A 27916-nucleotide genomic window follows, 5' to 3' on the forward strand; every position below is an offset into this window, starting at 1 on the left:
ACCAGACAGTTACTGAAGTGCAGAGGATGGATTCAATGATGGTGGAGTAGAACTGTTTCAGCAGCTCCTGTGGCAGGTTAAACTTCCTCAGCTGGCGGAGAAAGTACAACCTCTGCTGGGCCTTTTTCACAATGGAGTCAATGTGAATGTCCCACTTCAGGTCCTGAGAGATAGAGGTGCCCAGGAACCTGAATGACTCCACTGCAGTCACAGTGCTGTTCATGATGGTGAGTGGGGGGAGTGCAGGGGGGTCTCTCCTGAAGTCCACGATCATCTCCACTGTTTTGAGGGTGTTAAGCTCCAGGTTGTTGAGACTGCACCAGACAGCCAGCTCTTTTACCTCCTGTCTGTAAGCAGACTCGTCACCGTCCTGAATGAGGCCGATGAGTGTGGTGTCGTCTGCAAACTTCAGGAGCTTGACAGAGGGGTCCTTAGACGTGCAATCATTAGTGTACAGGGAGAAGAGCAGTGGGGAGAGAACGCACCCCTGGGGAGCTCCGGTGCTGATTGTACGGGTGCTGGATGTGTATTTTCCCAGCCTCACTAGCTGCTGCCTGTCTGTCAGGAAGCTGTTGATCCACTGACAGACGGAGGTGGGCACGGAGAGCTGATTTAGTTTGGGCAGGAGGAGGTTTGGGATGATCGTGTTGAAGGCCGAGCTGAAGTCCACAAACAGGATCCTCACATAAGTCCCCGGTCTGTCTAGGTGTTGCAGAACATAATGCAGTCCAATGTTTACTGCATCGTCCACAGACCTGTTTGCTCTGTAGGCAAACTGAAGAGGATCCAGCAAGGGCCCAGTGATGTCCTTCAGGTGGCCCAGCACCAGTTTTTCAAATGACTTCATGACTACAGACGTTAGAGCCACAGGCCTGTAGTCATTTAGTCCTGTAATTTTGAATATAAAATACTTTTAAAAATGTGACACAACTTACAATTATTGTTTGACTGTACTGCAATTTATTTTCTGTGTTAAAGAATAAAACCTTACCCAGGACACCTGGTCACACAATACAGACAAAAGGCTAAAGCTAATAAAGGCGTTTGAACAAAGTATGGATGTAGTTGCACACAACTATAAACGGGTTTAAGAAAAGACAAAAAAAAAACGGATTCTGATGTAGTAAATGTGAACATGAGCATGCATGCTTGTGTTAATGTGGCGGCAGCAAACCTAAAAGTAAATAAAAGAGGCGAGATAAACACAACTAACTTTAACTCGATCCTTCAATCTGTCTGGATAGTTTTGGAGCGATAACTCTCATCATGCCAACAGCTACAGAACACAGATGTTCAGAAATACTCATTATACAACATAATCACATACTGATTTTCTGAGTAAAAGCTCATTAATGTGCAGCAGATTCGATCACATTCTCTTCATTATAACGTCAGAGGCATTCAGTGAAGAATGTAACACACACCCACGGTTATCCATTAAAGCTGTATTTACAGTAAAGCTGGCATAGTGTGTGTGTGATCCCATCTGATCTCATTAATGTGCAGCGCAGAGCACAAATATTGCTTTAAAACTCTCCAAACGGCACATCCTTGATTTAATAATCACATGTGTGTGCCAGGAGACGTGAGGAGGTCAACATCTCAGAAGGACAGACGTGTATTAGCACGCACACTGCATTAATAACACGCAACATACAATAAAAATACATAAAACTATGCCAGAATGATATTAGTGTTCTTGAGAAAGTAGCTAAAATAATGCACTGAATAGTTTTATTTGAATTGATCAAGGATGCATTACAAAAATGAACTTTTTATTAATCTGTGAATCCTAAAAAATTAAATGCATCACAGTTTCCACAAAAATATTAATGTGTTCAACATTGATAATAATCGGAAGTGTTTCTTGAGCAGTAAATCATCATATTTTCATGATTTCTGAAGATCATGTGACACTGAAGACTGGAGGAATGATGCTGAAAATACAGCGGAGCATCACAGAAATAAATTTGATAAATTATATTTAAAGAGATATTCACTGCTATTTTAAATCATAATAATATTTCAATATTTTTTATGTATTTTTGATCAAATAAATCCAGCATTGGTGAGTAAAAACATTAATTGATTTTGACTTTGAAAACCATATATAGCCTAGTCTGTTCCAAAAACCTAGTGTGCTCCCTACCTAGACAGCGAGGGAGAAAATGGAGAAAGCTATCCCAGAATGCACTGCAGTGCATGGCGGACAAATCAATAGAAATGTTTATTATAAAGCGTAATATATTGCATTCAGCATTCAAATGCAATAGTATAATTAAAAATGCACATTTTAAAGTGCTAATCATTCACTCATGCTGCCTATGAAGACAACACGTGATTGTTAAGCATGCGATATTTCATCACTCATAGGCTTGTTTAGCTGAGCGATTAAGAGTAAAAAGAAAATTCGAAGACCAATAATAAGACAATAGCAGCCGCAAGAGCACTTGGAAGCGTTTCCCAGAAACAAGAAGAACAGAGTAGAAGAAGAAATCTGTACAAAACACAACCGCAGAAACCAGAGTCTGGACGCGACTCAATAATCTCAGGCTCTCGAAAAAAGAAGGCCAAAGTCATCAGGACGCATAGCAGGAATCAGGCTAAACTCAGTGTGGTGTGGCTGTTGGGCCTCGGACAGCTAAAGCCATCGTAACGTCTTGATTATATGTTTGCATGAAAGTTCTTCTGGTCAGAGAGCCGTTGAAATTGGCAGTTCCAGCGCTGGATAAACGTTATGATGAAGAGCTGATGTTTGGTTTATGTGAATGGTTGCATGTGTGGAGGACGACCTGCTTCTTTGAAGCCGATGAAGGAAGGGCGGCCCTTTGTTTATTGGACGAGTTTGAAAGGACTCTGATGGAAAGCAAGCGTGGAGAAAACCCAGTTCTGGAGCTTCCCCTCGGAATCTGGCGTCCATCCGGGATCCCAGCAGGAACATTAGATGATCTTTTCATGTTGTTTGGGAGGAAAAAAAAAATAATAGTGCTTCCCTTAACTCTGTCCAGGGCATTTTCAAATGACTAGACAAGATATTTCATAACAGAATGTCCCAAGTCTGTCCTGGAATAACACTGGAGCACTTGACAAGCATAAGGACACACAGAGCAAATTCGTTCTACTGTACTGAGCATCAAGCGTCTCTTTTCCAGTAACTGTAATATACTGATGTCTGTGTGTCAGAATCTGCGACTGGATGTGGACGGGTTTCGGAAATGAGCAAGTTGTCAGGGTGAACCGGTTTTATCTGTTTGCCGGGAAACCGGACACTTCTGAGGAACAGATTTCACTGGATTCGCCAAAGTCTGTGAGGATCATCAGCCCTGTATGGCATCTTCTAATAGTCAGAAGATAAACAATTCCATTTGATGTTTTGACCCAAATAGTTCTTAAAACTAACATAAAGAGATGGACGGAGTGATAGAATGATGGATGGGTGATTGTTGCATGAACGACAGAATGATGGATGGGTAGAAAAACAGCTAGAATAATGGATGGGTGTTGGATGGAGCAACAGAACAATGGATGGATGAATGATGGATAGAAAAGCAGAACAATGGATGTAGGGAGCAACAGGATGTATGAATGGATATACAAACAAATAGAATAATAGATGGTTGTTGGATGGAGCAATAGAACAACGGATGGATGGAGGGATGGAGGCATGATGGATGGGTGGATGGATGGAGCGATAGAATGATCGATGGGTGGATGGATGGATTAACAGAAAAAAAATGACAGAGGAATGTTGAATGGTGCAACAGAATGATGGATGGATGAGTGGGAGGATGGATGGAGTGATAGAATCATGAATGGATGGATCAACAGAAAACCAGATAGAATGATGGATGGATGGGCGTGTGGATGGATAGATTGGAAGGAGCGATAGAATAATGGATGGATGATGGATGAACAGAAAAACAGATAGAATGATGGGTGGATGGAGCAATAGAGCAATGGATGGATGGGATGGAGCGATAGAACAAAGGATGGATAGAGAGATGAATAGAAAAAGAACAATGAATGGATGAATGGATGGATGGATGGACAACAGAATGATGGATGGATAATGGATGGATGGCTGGATCAATAGAACAATGGATGGATGTATGGATTAATAGTAAAACAGAAATAATGACGGATGGATGAACAAATGCATGAAGCGATGGAAGGATGGATGGATGGATGGATTGATGGAAAAACAATGATGGACTGATGTTGAATTGAGCAACAGAATGATGAATGGACGGATGGATAAAACAATGGATGGATGGAGTGATAGAACAATGGTGGGATGGATGGATCAATAAAACAATGGATGGGAAGAAAAACAGATAGAATGATAGCTGGATGGATGGATAAATACAAAAAGGAATGGTTGTCACTCGGTAACCAGAATGAAAAATGGTCCAAAAACTACTTTTTCTTATAAATTGTCACATTACTGCAATTTCACTGGAACAGTGCTGATACATTCATATTTAATTAATATTTATGAAACTATGATGTAAAAATGTATCAATTAATAACAGATCTAATTAACCTTGAAGGATACAGAGGACAACTCTTTTCTTTCCAGCAGAGCATGATGTAGTTAACACATATTAATATAAGTGTCTGTGAAAACCAAGCTAGTCACTTACTGTTCTCTACATCATCCTTCACATTCACAATCTCGATGTCTTTAATATTGACTAAGACCAATGTCAAAGATGGAAATCATAGTGAAATTAACGGCTGAAATCAAACTTTGACGCTTGTTATCTCGTAATTAGATTTTTTTGAGACTTTTTTAAAGTTGACAATAAAATAATATAGGGTTTTGAAAAGTGTATTGACAAAGTGTATTATCAAAATATCCTAGAGCACACTTCATATATGGCATGTAAACAAAACAAGCAGTGGTTGGACATTTTACTAGATGCTCAGACAGTCATTTCCTGTTTGAGTGGGCGGTTCTTAGCCAATCATGTAAGCATCCTTGCTGTCTATGGGAGGGTCGTCAGAGAGCTCTCGGAATGCATCAAAAATATTTTAATTTGTCTTACAGGTTTGGAACAACGTGAGTAATAAATAACAATTCTTTATTTTGGGTGAGCTGACTGTTTAAAGCGCTTCTGGCCCTTCAGCGATAGATTTTCATTGAATAAACTTTGATTCTTCTAGAAAAACAACAACAAGTCGTCACGCCTAGACTTGACTCAGAATGTCTCAATGTCTGTGAGGTCAGGATCGGGAAGCAGGAATTTCTACATGTCTACAGCACTTGTGTAACGCCGGTCCGCCTGTAAATACACGTCCCAGAGCGAGAGACCGCTGTCATTACAAATCTGTAAGGGCTTAGCAAAGCCTATGGGGAACAGGAAACCAGCAGCAGACACAATGACATGGGATTAGTAACGAGTGAAGCCCCCAAACGTGACGTCGACACGACAGAAACCAGCCGTGCCCTTCCCAGCTTTCACAGGAACATGATGAAAGCCGGAGTGAAACAGCTCAGGTGAACCTCCTCAGTATCTGAGATCACACACAAGTTACGTCGCCAGGTGTGACATCACCACAGACCAAACAAACGCCGAGCTTTAGGGAGGGTCAGACTCCATCTGCACCTGCGCGAGCTTCACCTGTTTGACGATCTCTGGACTTTAAACACTCGGGATCTACGACCGACTCTGCACTGCAGAAGCAGAGCTCAAAAACGAGACAAAACTGTAAAGATCTCTTGGGTTACGGTAAGAGAAACTCTTCGTTTTGCCTTGAGCCACACTTCAGATCACTTTCACTATTTCACTTAACTATCATTTATATAAAGCCAGAAACTGGGTGCACTCCTAAAAATAAAGGTTCTTTATTGGCATTTATGGTTCCATGAAAAACATTTAACATCCATGAAGCCCTAAAGTTTCTTTAAAGTGGAGAAAATTATTCATAATATAAGAAGAAATGGTTATTTTCGGAACAGTTCACTTTTTTTTCTACACAAATACACTCAAATTAATTAATTTATTGGCATCTTGGTTACATTACAAACTTTCAACATCTATAGAATCTTTCAACTGTGCAAAAGACTCTTTATAGTAGAAAAAGGTTCTTTAGATCGTTAAAATAATCTTTAAACAAGACAATTATGGTCCTTTGGAGAACTGATCACTGAAAGGTTTCTAGGGGACCAAAAATGGTTCTACTCTTTCAAAAACGAATGGATCTTTAATTGCATTGAATCCATTGTTACCATCCATGGAACCACTAAAGGTTCTTTATAATGAAAAAAGGTTCTTTAGAACATTAGAATGTGTTTAAAACATTGTTATCTGAAAGGTTCTTTAGGGAGCCAAAAATGTTTATTTTATACAACATCTATACAATCTTTCCATTGTGCAAAAGATTCTTAAAAGTGGAAAAGGGGTTGCAGAAGTCTAAACAGTTCTTTACACTAAGAAAAATTGTTATTTTGGTTCTTTAGGGAACCAAAAGGGTGGTTCTACATTATTAAAAATAAAGCTTCTTTGTTGGCGTCTTGGTTCCATGTTACAAGTTGGTTCTTTACATCATTAAAATGTGCTTCAAACCAAATAATGGTTCTTTGAAAAACTGATCACTGAAAGGTTCTTTGAGGACCCAAAAATGGCTCTTCTACACTCTTAAAAACCAAAGGTTCTTCATTAGGGCCTTTTGAACACTGCTTTAGTCTATTACTGGCTTTGATGGTTCCACGGAACGAACAAAAGGTTCTTTATAGTGGGGAAAAAAAGTTATTTAGATCATTAAAATGTTCTTCACACCAAGAGAACAATGGTTCTTTAATGACATCACTGCAAAAACACATTTGTGGAATCTCTGTTTTTTAATAGTGTATGGTGGGAAATGGTTAATTAGATTATTAAAATAATAAGAAATAAAATATTATTTTAGGAACTGACCACTGAAAGGTTCTTTAAGGAACCACTTTTTTCCCTATGGCATTTGCTGCAAAAACACACCTTTATTTTTTCAAATGTAGTCAGTTTTATGGCTTTATATAAAAGCGATGTTATATAATGATGTTGAACGTCAAATAGTATAAGTGTATACTATCCTTAAAAAGATTTTCATCAATATAACATCAATATGAACGAAACAATGACTATTTAGGGTTTTTGTGGCAGAATATCCAATGCTATTTCGAGAACCGTTCAACCTGTTTTATAGCCTAACAAGTCTTGTCATGTTATCAGAAACTCCTCTAACGTTTGTTGGCTTCAGTCCTCAGATGTTCAGATGTGGGCGTGAAACACCTGCACACCTTTCAAGGTAAGACACAAACAAACAAACATCATTGTAACATTTTACACTGGCAAAAACTAGTGTAGCAATTGTTTATTTTTTTTATTTTTTTAGTGATTTATTATGCATTTCCCTAAAAACAATCCACTTCTGTCCTCCCTCCCTCTTGTTGCATGTTTGTAGAGGAATGCCATTATGCGCTTGCCGTCTCCTGCTGCTACTAAAGTGCCGATAAAACCTTTATTGGCCAACAAAACTTGTTTTCTGTAGTGCCATACAAATTTAAAGAGTGAGTGTTGCGAGTCACGAAAGCTGATCTAATGAACTGTAAACCGCGAAACAGAGCCACAACCGTCCACGCCAATGCCAACTGGAGTAAAGAGCTTCCTACGGACATTATCACTACAAATGGGACTAATTACTTTGTATACCAAACTAATTTAACCATATTCATACTTTAATGAGAGCACTTTATGAGAACATGCTCTGAGAATGCAGGTCACTGGTTACGCATGAATCCAGAACGTAATTGTGCAATTAAAATATGTGTAAATCTGATTTAATTTACGTTCTCACGGAAGAATCAAAAGTCATTTTCTGTAAGAGAGAAGACGAAACATGCAAGCAGCTGTAAAGATGTCGCAATATCAGCTGTTAATCCCTAACCTGCTGGAGGAAAATCTACTTGATTTTAATCTAATCTTAATCAAATACTGGTTAAAATTAACAGCTACAGTATATCTGAGATAGAGCTACAGTACATGTGCTGGATCAGACAAAGTCTCTTCTGCTCACCAAGGCGGCATTTATTTGATCAAAAATACAGTTAAAATTCTGAAATATTATTATAAAGAAAAACATCTGTTTTCTGTGTGAATCTGCGTTAAAGTGTCATTTATTTCTGTGATGCTCCGCTGTATTTTCAGCATCATTCCTCCAGTCTTCAGTGTCACATGATCTTCAGAAATCATGAAAATATGATGATTACTGCTCAAGAAACATTTCTGATTATTTTCAGTGTTGAACACAGTTGTGCTGCTCAATATTTTAGAGGAACTGTGATGCATATTTTTCAGGATTCACAGATGAATAGAAAGTTCTAAGGAACAGCATTTATTTGAAATAGAAATCTTTTGCAACATTTGAAATGTCTATTGATCAACTGAATGCATCCTTTATGAATAAAAGTATTAATTTATTTAATAATAAAAAAGTTTACAGCCCCCATACTACAAGTTTATGATGTATAGGCTAGTAAATAAATACAGCTTATTAAAGAAATGTATATTTATTTGACATTAAAACATATATATTAAAAAAAAAAAACAATTTTTTTTTAAAAACTAATAAATTTTAGGCTTACAACAACAGTGAAAAAATAATTTAACTTTTAATCAATTTAATGCACCCTTGATGAATAGAATTATTCAATTCTTGAAGTTTTAAATAAAAGCATGTATTATATTATTTCTTTTTTATCTATAAGTCTTACAGTAATTATTTATAGTAATTTGTTTACATTCATTTTTGATCAACTGAATGCATCCTTGCTGTATAAAAGTGTTAATTTATTTTGAATTATAAATATTTCTGTCGGGTAATTTTAACTACAATTATTGTGACGTTCGATGACTTTATCTCTAATCTGTTCTAGAACCAATCTTTCTGCCACCATCTGACGCTGTCGCACTACTGAAGTCTTAAGATGCCCTTGAGGACGTCGTTACTCCGCAAACCTACGTCTGGACGCTGGCAGAGGAGGCTATCGAACCGAAAACAGGTTTTGTCGGTCAACATGATCAGCCTTCCCCTGGGTGATTTCCGTCACCTGTCTCACATCGGTACGAGCGGACACATGGACAGTTTCGGAGACCTGTCGTTCCTGAAGGAGGGCCACAGTCTCCTGCTGCAGAGCTCCAAGAGCGAGCAGAACCTGTTCCTCCCGCCGCCTCCCAAACCGCCCCGAGTCAACGTGGACGAAGCCGGCCAGTGCAGCCCGATCTGGGAGCACGCACCGAACAATCAGAGGCAGAAGTGTAGCTCACTTCCCCTCCTGGACACGGAAGAAGACGAGGACACATGTTCACACCCGGAGACGACAGGCATCAGCTGGAGTCCTGCTCGCGGAAGCCTGAGCTCCGGACGGGATTCGACCCAAACCAACCCAGAGGAAACACAGCCGGACCAAACGGACTCAGCGTTCACGTTCAGTCTGGATCTGGGACCCTCTATACTGGACTCTGTGCTGCAAGTGATGGATAAAGTCCATCAATCGTGAACTGGAAACTAGGGCTGTCAAATAAAAACTCTAATTTTGATATTTGTCGAACAACAGAAAAAAAATCCACATTAGAATACAAAAACGTTGGATGGGGGCGGTATCGTATCGTTTCGCAGTATCGTATCGTTCGCGATATACCGGTAGAATTAGGATAAGAATTAAGGTCCTTGCACACATTTTCGTTTTTGTGTATCCGTCATCATTTCCAATAAAAATCTGGTAACGGATGCAAAAACGCTACAAATAAACCTTCTCTTTTTATGATGGATGAACGTTTCGGAGGAAGTGTGTAAACGTAACTGACACAACGTGAGGTTTGTGCTTGTGAAAATTGCGATTGACTTGGGATCGTCTTCCCGCGATAATAACGATACAGCCTAGTTGTTGACAAATTATTGTGTGCGACCGTATGTCGGCAGAAGGTGGACGTGAAACGATACAAGATATCGCTAAACGAGGAGCTCCTTCCACAGTGTGGAACTGGTTTGTTCAGAGCTGTACAGTGCGACATAAATCAGTCTGAGCTTTGAATAAATATACTACAGTAGCACAGTTTTGCATGTGCATGAGCTTGTTTACAAACCTGTTGACCAAATATATAATTTATTGACATGCTTTTTCTCTTAATTGAGTGTTTTAAATAACTTTGAGATGAGATGGGGTTTTATCTAACAGAATGAGGCAAAAATCATAAGATTTTATATTATTATATACAGTGAATCAAATCATTAGTGATCCAGCTTCACCTACAGAACAAGTGAATATAAGGTGTTTTTCTTTCGGGAATCTTTGCAAATTGGCTTTACTAATAATGTGCTAGTTAGCATGTTCCGTGGCTAAAGTTAAAAGTCTCTTAAGAACAGCTCATAAAGACTTAAAAAACATTTCTCGAGACATCCCACTTCATCTGCAGTTTGTAAAGTGCCCCTATTATGGGTTATAGAAAAGGTTCATATTTGGTTTTGGGAATCCCCAACAACATGTCAAGGTCAAAAAACAATTACATTGTCTTATAATATGCATTTATTTGTATCGTTTTTGCTCAACGATTCCCAAACGATTCACGCAACGATTCATTTTTTCAAACCCCTCCTTCGCGTGAGGCTAATCTGCGGGGATTGGTAACTTACTCACATTTCACTGCTGGTTATATATATGCTCTATATAATCGTGTATGTGGCGAAAAACAATCTTGAATCTTGATAAAGCAGCGTTTGTGAGCACAGTGATGCTTAGTTACTGGGGAAACAGCTATTTTTACTGCTACAAAAGCACCACCTAGTGATAAAAAGGGAATTTACATTTTCACTCATACCAATGTGAAAACTGACTGATGGTTTTTGACGTAAACATGAAACACCTTGGATTTCATTTTAAAAACTTTTTTCAATTTTTTTTTTTGAGAGACTATGAATAACTTTATACACGGTTCACTTTCAGATTTAAAACTGTGCAGGGTGTTTTCATTCACTTAGAGCTGTGTTATATAGTTATGGGGTATATTAAACTAAAAAGTACTTTTTGCGATTGGTTTTACTTTTTATTAATACGTACATGATGCTGTTTTGTTTACAATAGTTAAAGCAACTTAATTAATTATATTTGGTTTATACACATTACTTTAAACACTATGCACTTTGTTTCAAAAACACTTGCGTTGTTTTATAACTTCAAATAAACGTGCGTTAGTAATATTTTGCGTGATGCGCCCTCTTGTGGCCTTTTCCCCTCTAACTGAAATTATGCCTTTTATATTCAAATATAATTCAAATACTGATAATACTTAAGTACAAAACTTGAATTTAGGTTAATTTAGCTAATTTGACAGCCCTGCTGGAAACGGCCTGGAACTCGCTGCAGGAAGCTTGACAGAAAAGCAGCAGTGTTTCTGATCCAACATCTGAACTCTGGACAATAATAACAACACTCAAAACATTGCTCAACAGGACATTTCTTCCTGGAAATGCATAGAGACCAGCTTTTTGCTGTCCAAACCCCACACCCTTTTTTAAGAAATACCCCCTTCGAATGTAGTCTGTTATATAACGTTGTGTAACAGTCTGACTGTCCACCATCAGATATTTCACTAGTAAATGATTGCTGGAGTCAAGTTAATAATCGAGCAGCTTTTATTTTGGCCTCTTCAAACTGTGATTTCCTTATCTGCTTTCTGAGCTTCAGTTCATTGCATTTACACACAAAAATGAATTATCATATGATCTATTATACCAAACTTTATTATTTCAATAAGGCAAACCTGTAAGGTCAGTTCAGTCACAATCAGTGAGATTAACTATTAATATTAGTTTACACACTAGATCTACTATTAATAAATTGTTTTGATTAAAATGTATGCAATTATATATATATGCATACTATGTATATGTGGATATGCATATTAAATTTTTTTTATTTTTAATATGCAGTGATTATATAAAAATATTAAGCAATTGATTGCTTAAATTGCAACAAAACACTAATAAAGTCTGCTAGTTTTTTTATTGTTTTTTCAAAAAGTAATTTCTCATGCAGAGTGTGATAAACCATTTATTTTACGAATTGTTTATTTATTTACAATATTTGTAAATAAAAATAAAACAAAAAAACAGCCATTAAGATTCTTTACATTTGAAACTTAAAAACAAAACACTAAAAATATATTTTATTTTAATTTTTAAGATTATTTATTATTTACATTATATATTATTTGAATGGTTATTATCATAATAATATAATAAAATGATTACTATAACTAAAAATAAAATAAAAGAGAGGGAGAGAGAGAGAGGGAGAGAGAGAGAGACCTTATACAGCACATGATCTCAGACACACACAACCAGAGTTACACTACATGTCCAAACTGATGCTATTTCTGTTTTCTGTTCTCCTGACATCTGGAGAAGTGAGGGAACACGATACCTCCACATGTGCACGAGGCTTTAAACACTAGCTGCTGAACAAACAGAGCCGCAGGAGTCTTCAGACAGACAACAGTCACACTCACACACACACACACACACACACGACAGACAGAGAGAGAGAAACTGACAGATATCACTGCTGAGAACAACCAGGAATCTGATCTTGATAAATTCTGCACTGGCCAATCAGCATCCAGGACAGATACAAAAAAATGTATGTTATTTTTTTCCCCTAGATGTAAGTGATATTACAGGTATTTTATTTATATATATTTATTTTCAAATTTTCCATACCACACAGATGTAATTTATCAAAAATGACTGAAGCAAAGCACAAAATTACAATAATTCTAGCTAAATTTCTTATGAATATAAAAAATCTAAAAGTAAATTAAAACTATTTAATATGTGGGTATTTACAAATGACAAAAAAAATTTTTGACAAAACTTTAAATTAAAATATATATATTTTTAAATATGAACAAAATTCTATTATTTATATTTTGTTATTTTATTTTTCCTAAATATATAAATTATACAAATTTTTTTTTTTTCAGATGAATTTTTGTGGAAGTTTGAGTTATTTTCTTTTGATTTATTTTTAATTTTTAAGTAAATCTGGGTTGGATTACAATTTTTGAATAAATGTTCTTAAAATTAAATTATAAAACCGATAATTGGTCAATAAACTAGTTAACAAGTTAATCGTATCGTAACAAGTTAAACTAAAACATGACAAATGTTGTCTTGGCAGCTAGCTGAAATAAAATAAGCTTGCTTTTTTTGTATTTTACTTCAATTAACGTTTATCTTATTTTAAGTGGCAAAAATGTTTATGGTTTTAGTTTTAGTTAACGATAATAACCCTGACGTGATGTTTCTTCACTGCATTGTGAAGTCAAGCAGCTAAAGATCTCTGAAACAACAGTTAACGTTTACAGAAAAACTGGCTGTACTTTCTAAATATGACTTATACTTTTCTCAAGTCGGTGAATAATGCATCTAGACTATAAAAAGCTCAATCAATCTATGAGAAAGGAGAATGAGAAGAAAAAAAAGCATAAACTGTCTTTATTTTAATCTATTTATTTCTTATGTTCTCTCATTTTGCATCTCACGGTAAATATATCTTGACTAAAGATAGTTTATATATAATTTTGCTGAAAAACAAGACAAAAAAGAAGAAAGAAAAATAATGTTTTGTTGTGCAAAATGTCCCTTTTTCAGAGAGAGAGATAAATCTTGTTTTCGGAAAAGAAAAATCAAATTAAAGTGAGTTTATACTTAAAGCAAGAAAAAATATCCGCATATGGAGTCAGCAAAATAAACTTTATACAAAAGGAAAGCAAGTTTATTATTCTGACCCATTTGGGAGATCTTGTTTAAAATGAACTAGACATTATCTCACTGTGCATCTCCAGTAAATGTCTCGATTAAAGAATGTTTTGATATTTGTACTGGAAAACATCACAATAATATTGCGAGATGTAACTTTTACAGAGAACCAATCAGTGTAAACTCTCACTTTCATTTACTTCAGAATAAAATCACAAGATAAGTCAAAGTTGTGACTCAAAATGAAGTGAGTTTATGCTTGAAATATGAACAAATATCTGCAAAAGGGGGTCAGAAAAAAATAACTTTTTTAAATTTACATAAAAAATAAATAAATAAATAAAAAATAAAAAAAAATCGCACTCAATTGGCATATTTGTTGTTTCAAGCAAAAATTTTATCATTTAAATAAATTTTTACTGTAAAACGACGGAAATACTAAGTAAGAAAATTGTGTTTTGCCATGCAATATTTTTGGAAAACAGTCAAATTTTCATTTATTTTTACAAAATAATATTTGTTTTCTGAAAAAAATGTGACTCAAAATTAAGCGAGTTTATGCTTGAAATACGAACAAATATAATAAAATAGGGGTAAGAATTCTTTTTTTTTTATGTTAATTTTTTTTCAGACTCCATTGGCAGATATTTGTTGTTTTAAGGAAAATGTTATCATCAAAAAAAAGATTTTGCATCATAAGTAAACACATCTTCATTTAGGAGTATTTAGATATTTTTACTGTAAAACAAGACAGAAATACTAGCTAAGAAAATTGTGTTTTGCCGTGAAAATGTCACTTTCAAAGAGAAAACCTGTGTATTTTTGGAAAACACTAGTTTTCATTTATTTTACAAGATAATATTTGTTTTCTAAAAAAAGTGTCTCAAAATGAAGTGAGTTTAAGCTTGAAATACGAACAAATATCTGCAAATGGGGTCAGAAAAATGCAGTTTGCATCATAAGTAAACATCTTGATTTATGAATGTTTAGGTATTTTTACTGTAAAACAAGACAGAAATACTAAGTAAGAAAATTGTGTTTTGCCGTGAAAAGTAACTTCTACAGAGAGAAATTCTGTGTATTTTTAGAAAACAGTGAGTTTATGCTTGAAATAAGAACAAATATCTGCAAATGTGGATCAGAAAAAAATAAACTTACATTTTTCAGACTCAATTGAGAGATATTTGTTGTTTTAAGTTAAAAAGTTATAATTTAAAATAAATGTTTGTGTAATAAGTAAACATCTAGATTTAGGAATGTTTGGATATTTTTGTTTTTTTGCACTGGGAGACAATCTGAGAAAAACGCAGCAGAATATCATGCACAGCTATGCATCTCAAGATTAAAATATCCCTTCCTTAAATCACCGTTCTCACCACAAACTAACAGCACACACCAGATCCTTCCCAGAAAAACCCCTCCGTCTGGGCAAAGCCAGTTTATTTTGGGGAGGAATGTTCTCCTCGAACAACATGTTGTGTCTGACAGCAGCACAGATGGAATTATAAACATTTTCTGCTACTACCACTACTAGTATTATTATTAAATAATATTATTAATATTGTTAGTGTTCATAATAATTATTATTAGTAGTAGTAGTAGTAGTGGTATTAAATAATATTATTAATGTTACTGTATGTATACGGTTTTTATTTTTTTATAATTATAATAATAATAATAATAATAATAATGTTATTAATTTAAATAATATGCAAGTAATTAATAATAATTATTATTATTATTATTAATTAAAATAATATTTTTTATTAAAATGGAAGTGCATTTAGTATCATAAAGTAAATAATTATAATATTTAAAGTTTTAGTTTGCAACAATATTAAAATTGCAATAAAAAAAAATAATAATAATAATAATAATAATAATATGTATTCATTTATTCACTTTCAAACATCAAATGACTAAAAGAGACTAAAAAGATGCTGTTTAAATTGATTTACTGCATTTATTAATCTAGATCAGTGGTTTTCAACCTGTGGTCCGCGGCCCCCTAGTGGTCCGCGGTGGTATTGCAGGTGGGCCGCCAATTATTTTCTGTTCATTTCCAGTCCATTCTAGGGCTGTGCGATTAAAAGAAAACGTCCTAAAATCACGATTTGAGCGTGCGCATATGCCTAACTCCAGGTTCACACACTGTCTGTGATGCGCCTTTTTTTCTGAGCCAATGTTGACGGATCAGAGCGTTCTCACTGCGGTAAAAGGCTAGAAATAAAACGTGCGAAAATAATTCATGTCTAACACATGAGCATAGAGTGAATTTGTTAGTGAACAGGATGCAGTTTAAGTGAGAGGAGACACGTTTTAAGTGTGCACACTCTCTCCTCGCAAAGCAGCGTGTATCTGCGCAAGCACGACCGGTTTTGTGACAGAGCAAAGGAAATCTGCTGCGAACAGAGAGATTCACACTCGTGCATTATTTTAATGTGCTTTCGCGTTATATTTATGCGCTCTCACTGCTGACCGCATGCACATACTGTATACACACTGCAAACACCTGAGGCACCGCTACAATTAATGAGCTCTATGAACAATGCATGGCAAAAAAGAAAAAAAAGTCCCTGTATACAGGATTTTTATTTATTTATTTTTTTTGCCACAAGTCTATAAATTTTTTTACATCTTCACTATAGTGATAATTTTGACTTATGTCTGTTCTAGAAATGTTACAACTTTTTGATAAAGCTCTGATTGGTTTTCTTTTGGAAATATGTTTCAAATTAATCCTGAATGCATTTATGACTGTAAAAGCACAATTGCAAAATTGATCAAAAAAATCGCGATAGTTTTTTTTTTTTTTTTTTGTCCATATCGCACAGCCCTAGTTTATTCAATAAATATAGTTTAAAATCTAGCTTCTGAGTACTAAGTTATTAACCCAACAATAGCGGGGTCAGTTAATTTTTTTGAAGTGGGCCGCGCAAACATATGTGTTTGGTTGTGTGGGCCGCGAGTTGAAAAAGGTTGGGAACCACTGTTCTAGATGATAGATGTATAAGTAATTAAAACAGTTTTCTAAAAGCCAAACTATTAACAAATGTTGATTTATACAACTTAAAAATATTTAAAGGTAGACATTTTAAAGATAATAAATAATACTCAATAGTAATATTAGTAATAAATATTATTACAATTATTATTATTAATTATAAGAATATTTTTGTACATTTTTAGTAATAGAAGTGTTGTTTATTGTTGTTTACATAGTCACAAAATGTAACCTCGAGTGAAGCCAGAATTCGAGTGTGTGAAAGTAAATCGTGCAAATTTACACTCATTTCTGACTAAGTGCACCATCTGAAAACTCCTAGTAGTCATTTATTTCACGCTCCAAGACGTTTCACAACCGTCCGTGCCTTCATACATCACGCAAGCCCTGAGAATTCACCACAGCTCGGAGCCCTGAAACCAAACCCCATCCAAATAATCTAGATTTATTGTCCGAGGCGTGCACAGGGAACGGTTAAATGTTACACGGAGGCCAATGTTTCTAAATAACTCAACAGAAGAAACTCTGAAGACACCAGCACATTCACGAAATAACCTTTAAAATCATTTTCATTTGAACGGTGCTTTCCACCAAACACATTGATTCAAAGCAGCTTTACAGAAAATCATCACATTAATGTTTAAAATATCTTAAAAATAGAGCTGGATGATGATAGTTATATTTTGTGATGATATAAACAAATCAAGCTGTTAATATTTGCTGTATTTTATATATCGCTTTACATGAATATACTGTTATTTTACACACACACACACACATAAACACACCAAGTTGTATAAATCAACATTACAGTTATAAATTCCTAAACTAGATTAACAAATGCAATAAATCAAAGTTGTTTATTATTACAGCAAAAGTAATAGAGAAGCATTTAAACATCCTTTGTTAATGATTTAATGTATAAAAGTGATTAAATTAAGACCTAAATATTAGCATTGCATCTTTACTATTGCTGTAAAATAACACTTGTTATTAATTACTACCATGGCTTATATAACTATGATTTTTATTAAATATAATTTTTTTACTTTACAGTACAATACCAATATATTGATATCTTATTTTTTTATATTAAAATAAAATATAATAATTAAAAGGTACTGCTTTTTTACACTATAAAATAAAACAAAGTGTAACAAATTAAAATAATAATATGAATTATTATTATTATTATTGTTGTTTATGAAAATAATTAACACTAACAACAACAATACATATTATTATTATGTAGTAATAATAAAATAAAAAAATATTATTATTATTATTATTTATAAAAAGGATTAACACTAACAACAATACATATTATAAATATGTAATAATAATAATAATAATAATAGTAATTATTATTATTATTTATAAAAAGTTTTAACATTAACAACAATACATATTACCATGTAATAATAATAATAATTATTATTATTATTACTTTTACTATGAAACGTTAAATGTTTAAATCTGAAATACGACAAAATAATCACAATTTAAGTATTTCCTCATCTTACTACCAGGTTCTTCACACAACAAGTTGATTTATTAACGAAGTGACAAACACATTACACACCTATTTCTCATTTCTACTCGCAGGAGAACAAAAAGACGTCTCTATTAAACACAAAGTCGAGCGCAGCTGCTTCAAACCTCAGGGACCTGAACCAGATCTGACCTCACCACTGGTCCAAGGGAATTATGGGATGCGGAGGGGCTCGGCCAGCTGACCAACTGACTCTGAGAGGCAGTAAATGAGACAATTACCCTGTTTTACTACACCTGCCTTTAGAATATTGTTTAGTAAAACTTGCATGCATTCAAACCACTTCATTAACAGACAAATGGAGTAAATCTTGTGCGCTGAGGATCGGCAAATTATATCACACTTTATATTTTATCTGCTTTATGGAAACACCTTGCCTTATTTATTTAGAAGAAAAAAAAGATGTGATTATATATATATATATATATATATATATATATATATGCTAGTTTATATACAGTACATATAAAATCTATATCTTGAGTTTGCTCGTTCAGAAGCTTGCACTTGCACAACTGTTCATAATTTTGAAGTTGGTCTCTTTTGCTAATTGAGGCAGAAATATTTAGTTTAAAAATACAGGAAAAGCTGTTAAAATTGTGAAATATTATTATGATTAAAATCATCTGTTTTCTGTGTGAATCTGTGTTAAAGTGTAATTTATTTCTGTGATGCTCCGCTGTATTTTCAGCATCATTCCTCCAGTCTTCAGTGTCACACGATCTTCAGAAATCATGAAAATATGATGATTTACTGCTCAAGAAATATTTCTGATTATTATCAGTGTTGAACACATTCATGTTTCTGTGATGCATTTTGTTTTTCAGGATTCTCATATGAATAAAAAGTTCAAAAGAACAGCGTTTATATTTGTAAGATTATAAATAAGAGTCATTCCGAACTCAATTTTGCGGGAAAACCATGGATCTGGCAAAACTGAGGGAGGCCGTGAAGCCATGAGGGGTGTTTTCGTGCAGGATCTCGTGCCAGTCACACATTACACACACACACACACACACACACACACCCATCCTGCCGTGTTGGGCCGTAATGAGACTTGTGCTGGGGGTCGAGAGCCGTGAGCTCCAAGTCAAACAAACCCAGTGAAGCCATTGTTCAGGAGCTGTGTGTTTACACACGTCCTTCTGTCGGAGCTATGAAATATGTTATTTAGATTGAACGCCAAATCCATAGGAATCATCTGGAACGCTGCGGTAACATTATACTTCTGTTAAACTTACACACAGACACACGCACAGAAGCTATGACACATGCTCCTTACTCTCCATAAGGATCTTCATGCGTTTCGTCACTCACCGAGATTTATTTTGTTGTACCTGTTGTTTTCCCCGTCCCATGTGTGTCACACGAAATTGTTAATTAATCATGAATTTAAAAAAAGTTGGAGTGGGTTTTAAAAACGTACTATTAAATATAAAGATACTTTGTATATTAAATGAGGGAATCTTATGGAATTTTCATGTCGCATTTCTATGGATGATTCTTTCTGTTATTAAATAAAATGCTACAAAAAATAAATTGTTACTTTTTGTCTCAGAAGAAATGTTAGATTTGTGAGGTATTAAAACATTTTCTCAAATACGCAGTAATAATAATGCACTTTAATCTAGACATTTAAAACATTAAAAAAATATAATATACACAAATATGAATCTTAAAAATACATTAAAATATGCTTTATTTTCAGCATTTAATTCTGTTTGTTAATACTTTCATTTAAATCATTCTGTTTTAAATTTTCTTCATTATCTCTGTTTTGTATTATTTTTCATTTTAGGTATTTATTTTGTTTGTTGTTGTTTGTTTTCCATCTTCTAAGTTTGACAAAACACTGGTAAAAAATTTTTTTTAAATAATAGAAATTGTAAATAAATAAAAAGTGTAAAAACATTCATTTTATGGGGGTTTAAAATTACAATCATTTTGAAACAAGCTTGACTTCTTTGAACTGTGAGAAATATAAAGTCAAATCAGTTTCTAACATTGGAATAAAATAAATGTAAATGTGAGTTATTAGTTTATGCTTTACTATTCTGACTTTTTCAGATTTGTTTAGTCAACAGTAGAAATGAGCGTCCATGCATTAAAGCCTAAAATCTGAAGAAATGTAATTTTGCATAAAAATGTTTAATGTGATGAAGATCATTGTTGAGAAAAATGGGACTAAAAAGTAAACAATATAAATACATGTGAGAGAATGTGCTTAATTACCGTCACAATGCATATATAAAACAGGTTTTTCCCAGTGATTTTGTGCTGTTTTCTGAGCTTCGCTGTACCTGTTCTGCGCTGAAGGAGTCGATGTGTGACGCTGGAGCCGGTTGTCCTTCCAACCATGTGATTTTCAGAGGGTTTCCACTCAGACCGGTCTCGTTTTTAAACGCCAGGTCCTGAATGAGAGCACAGAGAAGACTGAATCTCATTAAAAACTCATGGAGCACAAAACCTTTGAGATGTATACATGATCTGAAGCTGAATAAATGATCTCTCAGTGATGTGTGGTTTGTTCGGAGGACAATATCTGTCTGAGATACAACTATCTGAAAATCTGGAATCTGAGGGAGCAAAAACATCTAAATATTGAGAAAATCATCTTTAAAGTTGTTCAGATGAAGTTCTTAGCAATGCATATTACTAATCAAACATTAAGTTCTGATATATTTACAGTAGGAGATTTACTAAATATCTTCATGAACATGATCTTTACTTAATATCCTAATGATTTTTGTCATAAAAGAGAAATGTATAATTGTGACTCATACAGTGTATTGTTGTGTATTTCTCCAAATATCCGTCTGTGACACTGATGTTGATGTAAGCAAGCATGCACATGTGCACACACACACTCTCTCTCTCTCTCACACACACACACACACACACGTTTGTTTTTGTGTAAAGTGTGTTCATCCCATAGGTGTAATGGTTTTTATTCTGTAGAAACTGTATATTCTATGGTCCTTCACCAACCCTACACCTAACCCTAACCCTCACAGGAAACTTTGTGCATTTTTACTTTCTCAAAAAAACTCATTCTGTATGATTTATAAGTGTTTTGAAAAATGGGGACATGGGTTATGTGCTCATAAGAACCCTCTCCATGTAATACCTTTGTCACACACACACACACACACACACACACACACACACTCTGTCACACACTCTCACACTCGCTCACACCCTCTCTCTCACACTCTCTTACACATACACACACTCACACACTCTTTCACTCGCTCTCACACTATCTCACACACTCACACACTCTCTCACACACACTCATACTCACACACACACTCTCACACACACTCACACACTCTCACACTCTGTCACACACTCACACTATCTCACACACTCTCTCACACACACACACACTCTCATACTCTCACACACACTCTTACACACACTCTCACACACAAACACACTCACACACTCTCTCACACACTCTTTCACACTCACACACACTCTCACACTCTCTCACACTCTCTCACACACACACTCACACTCGTTCTCATACTCACACTCTCACACTCTCTCACACTCTCTCTCACACACACACACACACACACTCACACACTCTCTCACACTCACACCCCCTCACACTCTCACACACACACACACACACTCTCTCATACTCTCACACACACTCTCACACACACTCACACTCTCTCACACTCACACACACTCACTCACACTCTCACACAGATTCTCTCACACTCTCTCACACTCTCTCACACACACACTCACACTCGATCTCATACTCACACTCTCTCACACACTCTCACACTCTCTCACACTCTCACACTCTCTCACACTCTCTCACACACACACACACTCACACACTCACACACTCTCTCACACTCACACCCCCTCACACACACACACACACTCTCTCATACTCTCACACACACTCTCACACACACTCACACTCTCTCACACTCACACACACTCACTCACACTCTCACACAGATTCTCTCACACTCTCTCACACTCTCTCACACACACACTCACACTCGATCTCATACTCACACTCTCTCACACACTCTCACACTCTCTCACACTCTCACACTCTCTCACACTCTCTCACACACACACACACTCACACACTCACACACTCTCTCACACTCACACCCCCTCACACACACACACACACTCTCTCATACTCTCACACACACTCTCACACACACTCACACTCTCTCACACTCACACACACTCACTCACACTCTCACACAGATTCTCTCACACTCTCTCACACTCACACTCTCTCACGAACTCTCTCACACTCACACTCTCTCACTCACACTCTCAAACACACACACTCTCACACACACACACACACACTCTCTCACACAAACACAAACACACACACACACACACACACACACTCTCTCTATTTTTCCAGAAAACAATAAATAATTTTATATGAATTACCAGTCTTTGATTTTGGGCTGTTATATGACCCTCTAATATGTCTTAATGAGATTCTTCTCAATATGAGACTGAAATATTTGGAAAATGATGCAGAAAATAAAACAGAAGAAGTGTTTTGTTTTGTTGTGTATTTGGAGAAATCCTCACAGCTGCTTTTGCTGAAGCAAACTCAACCACAGCACTGCCTTTCTTCTTCCTGGATATCAGAACGTTCAAGACGTCTCCATACTGCAACACAAACATCATTAAAACTCAACCAGGAGCGCTGCAGAAATGGGCAAAAAACTCTGCTTTGGATTTTGTGTGGCCAGGAACGAGGGAAGCAGAACATAAAACCGTGAGAAGGACGGTGACCCTGAAGAATCAGATTTAATTTGACTATTTTTAGAGTAAAACCATTTCTTGCCAAGTCTTGTATGCTTATAAACGTCTGTCATAAATCAGCAGGACGGCCTCTATTTCTGTTCGGAGCATGAGAAATCCATCCACTCCTCTCCACGAAAAACAATCAGGAATTCTGGGAGTGAATTTGGAGTCGGTATTTGACCTTTGACCCTCGGAAAGGAGGACGTCCAGACTAAACACTGTTCAAACATCATTACAGTGACAGTCTGAGAGTGAATGCTATGAAAACACTGCCATTTCACCTCAACATTTAAAAGAAAATATAAAGAGTGTTAGGATTTCTTTGTATTGTTATGACAATAATGCACCTTTAACTCCCAAAGGTGAAATGTCTGGATGTCTTACTTTACAATAATAAAAGACTGTTTTATTTAAATCAGCATCAATTTAAAGCAGTACAATAAAAACTACAGCGGTGTGTACTTTTCAGTTTAGAATAATAATTCATTTGTCATATTATAGTCGTGACAATCAGAAGGAAATATGCTTAATTGTCATGAAAATACCATAAATTCTGAGAAAAGGCCTTACAAAAGATTAAAATTTTATGGATTTTTTTGTTGTTGTTGTTAAATATAACCACAAAATGTAATGAGAAAAAAAAAAAAAACTCTATATAAACTCTAAAAAAAAATCTGCTTTTCAAGGTCTTAAAATCAACTTTATTTTTAATGGAATTTTTTGTTTATCTTTCTGTTTTTGTGGTTAAATATGACCATAAAATATAAACATGTCTGAAAGAAAACACAAGACAAGAATGAAAAGAAAAGAAAAGAAAAATTTATATTATATTATAAATTATATTTTAGGACTTTTTCAGCACGTATTGTATTGTTATATTTTCAGGACAGTTAAGCTCATGCAATAAATTATTTTAAAATGACTTAAAATAGACTTTTTTGCTTAAAAACTTGTTAAAAAATACGACCACAAAATTTAACCACAGATAACTAACCAAAAAAGTTTAAAAAAAAAATGTTTTCTATTTTTGGACACCTTTTTGTAAAATTGTATTTTATGGTCACATTTTCATGACAGTAAACTAATGCAATAAATACCAAAAAAAAAAAGAAGAAGTTTAAAAAAAATATTTATTTGACAGGAAACATCATTTCTTATTTCTGTCTCTTTTTTTTATTATTAAATATGACCACAAAATATTTAACCACTATATCAAAATAGGAAATTACTGTTTTCTGCTAAATAAAGTTTTTTATTAGGTTTAATTAGTCACATTTGACCATTTAGCTCATGCAAAAACAAATCCTAAGAATTAGCTTTATTTTTAAAGAAAACATGATTTTTATTTATTTATTTAGATTTTTATTTTGAAATAGAACAAGACAAAATATTATTATTTATTTATTTTTATTTTTATATGTATTACTTTGTCAAAATTTCATGGCAATTTATCTCATGCAATAAAATGCCTTTTTTTCTAATATTTTCAAGCATTTATTGTCACTTTTCATGTCAAAAAAAGTCTAAAAATGTATCTTACTTTACAAAAAAAATATTTTCTTTTGTTCTTTTTATTTATTTTTTACACAAAAAACATAATTAGTTATTTCTTTCTCTTATTTCGTTTTTCTGTTTAGAGTTCAAACTCGACCCGGGCCTGTTCTTCACAGCTTTCCTGAGATTCGCTCTCCACGTTCCAGTAAATTTTAAGAAAGCGTGAGATGTTTCCGAGAATCTCTGCAATCAGTTTCACGGCTGTCTGGGAAAAGCAGAATGCATCAGACTTTCAGAAACGGAGAAAACCTGCCAACAGTGACAAAGCAGCGCGTCCCGAAGGAAGCCGATTTCATCCATCCAGACGTTTCCAGAAGTTCCCAAGACCTCGACCCACGCCCAAAACACAGTCTTACATCATTTCAGCAGTCTTCTCTCTACACTGATGCTCGAGCCCATTAGCCTTTTCACAAATATCAGAAATGAAGTCAGTGCAGGGTAAAGTTAGTTCACCTGTTATATATCAGTATGCCCTTTTCTCTAATAATGCTTCTTACATCTTCTGTTTAGTCTGTTTTCCAAGTTGTTCTAATATAATCAACAAAGAAATAACATTTTACTTGTTTTCTAACTTTTATAGCCACTCAGACCAGATGATACTCTCAATACGCTCTGGCAAATCCTTTTTTATTTTTATTTGGATTTATTATGCATGTATAAATATACACACATAGAGTAAATATTTTGAAAATACGTACATTTATATTTATATTAAGCTTCTTTTTTTTTTTTTTTTTTTAGAACCTGTGATAATTTTTACAGGATTTTTTAATGAATAAAAAGTTAAAAACAAGAGCATTTATTTAAAATATAAATATTTCATATACAATATACAATCTCGTTCAAACGTTTGGGGTCCGTACATTTATATTCTTTTTTTTTTTTTTTTATTAAAATTTTATTAAAATGTGTTAAATTGTTAAGAAGTGATATTACAGATTTAAATTGTTAGAACATATTTATATTGTGAATAAATTATTTCATTCATCAAAGAATTCTGAAAAAAGTATCAGTTTCCCAAAAAACATTTATCTGTTGATAACTCTAATAATAAATCAGCATATTAAAATGTTTTCCGAAGGATCATGTGACACTTTATATTTTATGAAATTCAGCTTTGCATCACAGAAATAAATTACATTTTAAAGAATATTAAAACAGAAACCACTTTTTTAAATCATAATAACATTTTGCAAGATTACTGTATTTTTTCTGTATTTTTGATCGAATAAATGCGGCCTTGATGAGCAGAAGAACACACCCAAACACTTCATTCTTCGTAGAGTAAAGCACCGACAGTTCCAGCATTTTAATAATTTCTGATTTGTAACGAAAGACTCATTCTTGTTCTGTTGTCAATCCGGAAGCCGGGAAGACGAAAGCGTGAAGAAGTGTGTAACTGAATCAGACGTCATTAGTTGCATGTGAAGAGCACATTTCCAGAGTCCCCAGACGGCTCTAAACGTGTCTGTAGCGGTGGCATGTGCTCTGCGTAGCCTTCAGCGTTCTGCGCTGCTACAAAACTTAATGGAGCTCACACACGAGGGGAATAAAAGCGCTTAACGGCTGATGTCATGCAGACCTCGTTAACCGCAGCGAACTGCTCATTCACACACGAGGTCAAACCGGAGCAGACTCACCTTTTGGAAGAGGCTTTGAAGGCATTCGTGAGAATAGCCCGCGTTGCTAGCGTCGTCTTTTTTACACTTCCACTTCAGCTGAGGACGGGAAAAAGAAAGAGAGAATCAGCTTCGGTATTAAAGATGACATGGGTCTGCTGTGATCATTTTCATGAAGATTATGACATGTTCTCCTTCGGTTGTCATACAGTAATGTAGAAATCACTGTAGTGTATCCGAAGAATTGGAGAAGGTGGCTGCATATTAAATAACGTCGTACAGATTACTCTGAACAAATAAAATAAAATAGATGTTTACGAGATGGTGGGGTAAATGTTTAGCATTTTTTTGAAGATGCTGAGTAAAGTCCTTGTGGTCAGAAGGGGATTAATTCTGTTTCGTTAAATTCTCTCTTTTCATTTTAAGTTTATTTCATTTATTTGTGTTTGTTAGATTTATGATAGCAATCTACGAATAATTGTACTAATCTTAAATAAATACCATTCAATTTTATATGACTAAAATAATTATATAAATAAATAAATAAATATGTCTATATAGATTTTATTCATTTTATTTCAAGATAAAAATATTATATTTTAATGGTTTTAATCATATTTACTGTTAAAAAAGACAAACACAACAAAATTAATAAAATAAACTACAATAAATAGAAATAGAAAAATAAAACTATATAATACTATGTCAATAAAACTAAAATAACACTGGCATATACCATTTTGTCTTAATTACAGCTATCTAGAGAAAGAAAGAAATATAATTTATATTTCTTTAGATTATTTGTTTTCATTTGGGCAATAAATATGTATATTAATGTAAATAATACATGCAATATATAATATTATCTACATAACATTCATGTTTGTTTATTTTAATGACTTGGTTCTTTTTTTATGTTTTGGTAACAAATATGAATATTAATGTAAACAATAAATAATGTACATTATATTATATCACAGCATATTATTTAGTATGCACATCAATATACATTTTTATTTATCTATTATTTTGTGTAAGATTCTCTCAAAAAGTGTCGGCTTATGCCTCGTATTAAGTATTAGTTTTATTTCTCAGGAGTTTCTCAAAACTCACACCGATCCAATTTTGTTTACTCGTTAAATCAGACTCCTTTGAGAAAGTCAAGACAAATGTGTTTTAAAGTCCATTCAGAAAGTGTGTGTGTGTGTGTGTGTGTGTGTGTGTATTTGTTTCCAATTTAGCTATAAACTTTCATACATACGTATTTTTTATTATTCATCAATTTTTTTCTATTCTACTATTCACTACTATGCACATAAATAAAATTATATTAGCTTCCATGCATATATTTTTTATATTCATTTTTATTTTTATTTTTTACATGCATGCATGTACCTTTAATTTAGGAGTCACATTGCTGTCACCCTGATGTGCTGCTGAAGAATCTGTCGAGAGAAATCAGAGCAAATATGAGTTTGATATCAGCTCAGGTATCACAGAGCGCCCTGATCTCAATCAATCAGACACAAACATCACATTCACATCAGAGCCAGCCTCCAGACATCACTCTCTCGG

General features: G+C 34.4%; 1 protein-coding gene and 1 pseudogene across 1 annotated transcript; one reads left to right on the forward strand and one right to left on the reverse strand.

The window, feature by feature from the left end:
• Positions 1-27916, reverse strand: part of LOC113117809 (dnaJ homolog subfamily C member 17-like) — a 48211-nt pseudogene that overhangs the window by 5292 nt on the left and 15003 nt on the right.
• Positions 5649-11506, forward strand: LOC113117818 (cdc42 effector protein 3-like). Its single transcript, XM_026286748.1, has 3 exons — positions 5649-5732; positions 7243-7290; positions 8918-11506. Exon 3 carries the CDS (start codon positions 8969-8971, stop codon positions 9539-9541), a length of 573 nt encoding a protein of 190 aa, XP_026142533.1. The 5' UTR covers positions 5649-5732; positions 7243-7290; positions 8918-8968; the 3' UTR covers positions 9542-11506.

This window comes from Carassius auratus, chromosome 17 (assembly GCF_003368295.1).
Source record: "Carassius auratus strain Wakin chromosome 17, ASM336829v1, whole genome shotgun sequence".
Lineage (NCBI taxonomy): Eukaryota > Metazoa > Chordata > Actinopteri > Cypriniformes > Cyprinidae > Carassius > Carassius auratus.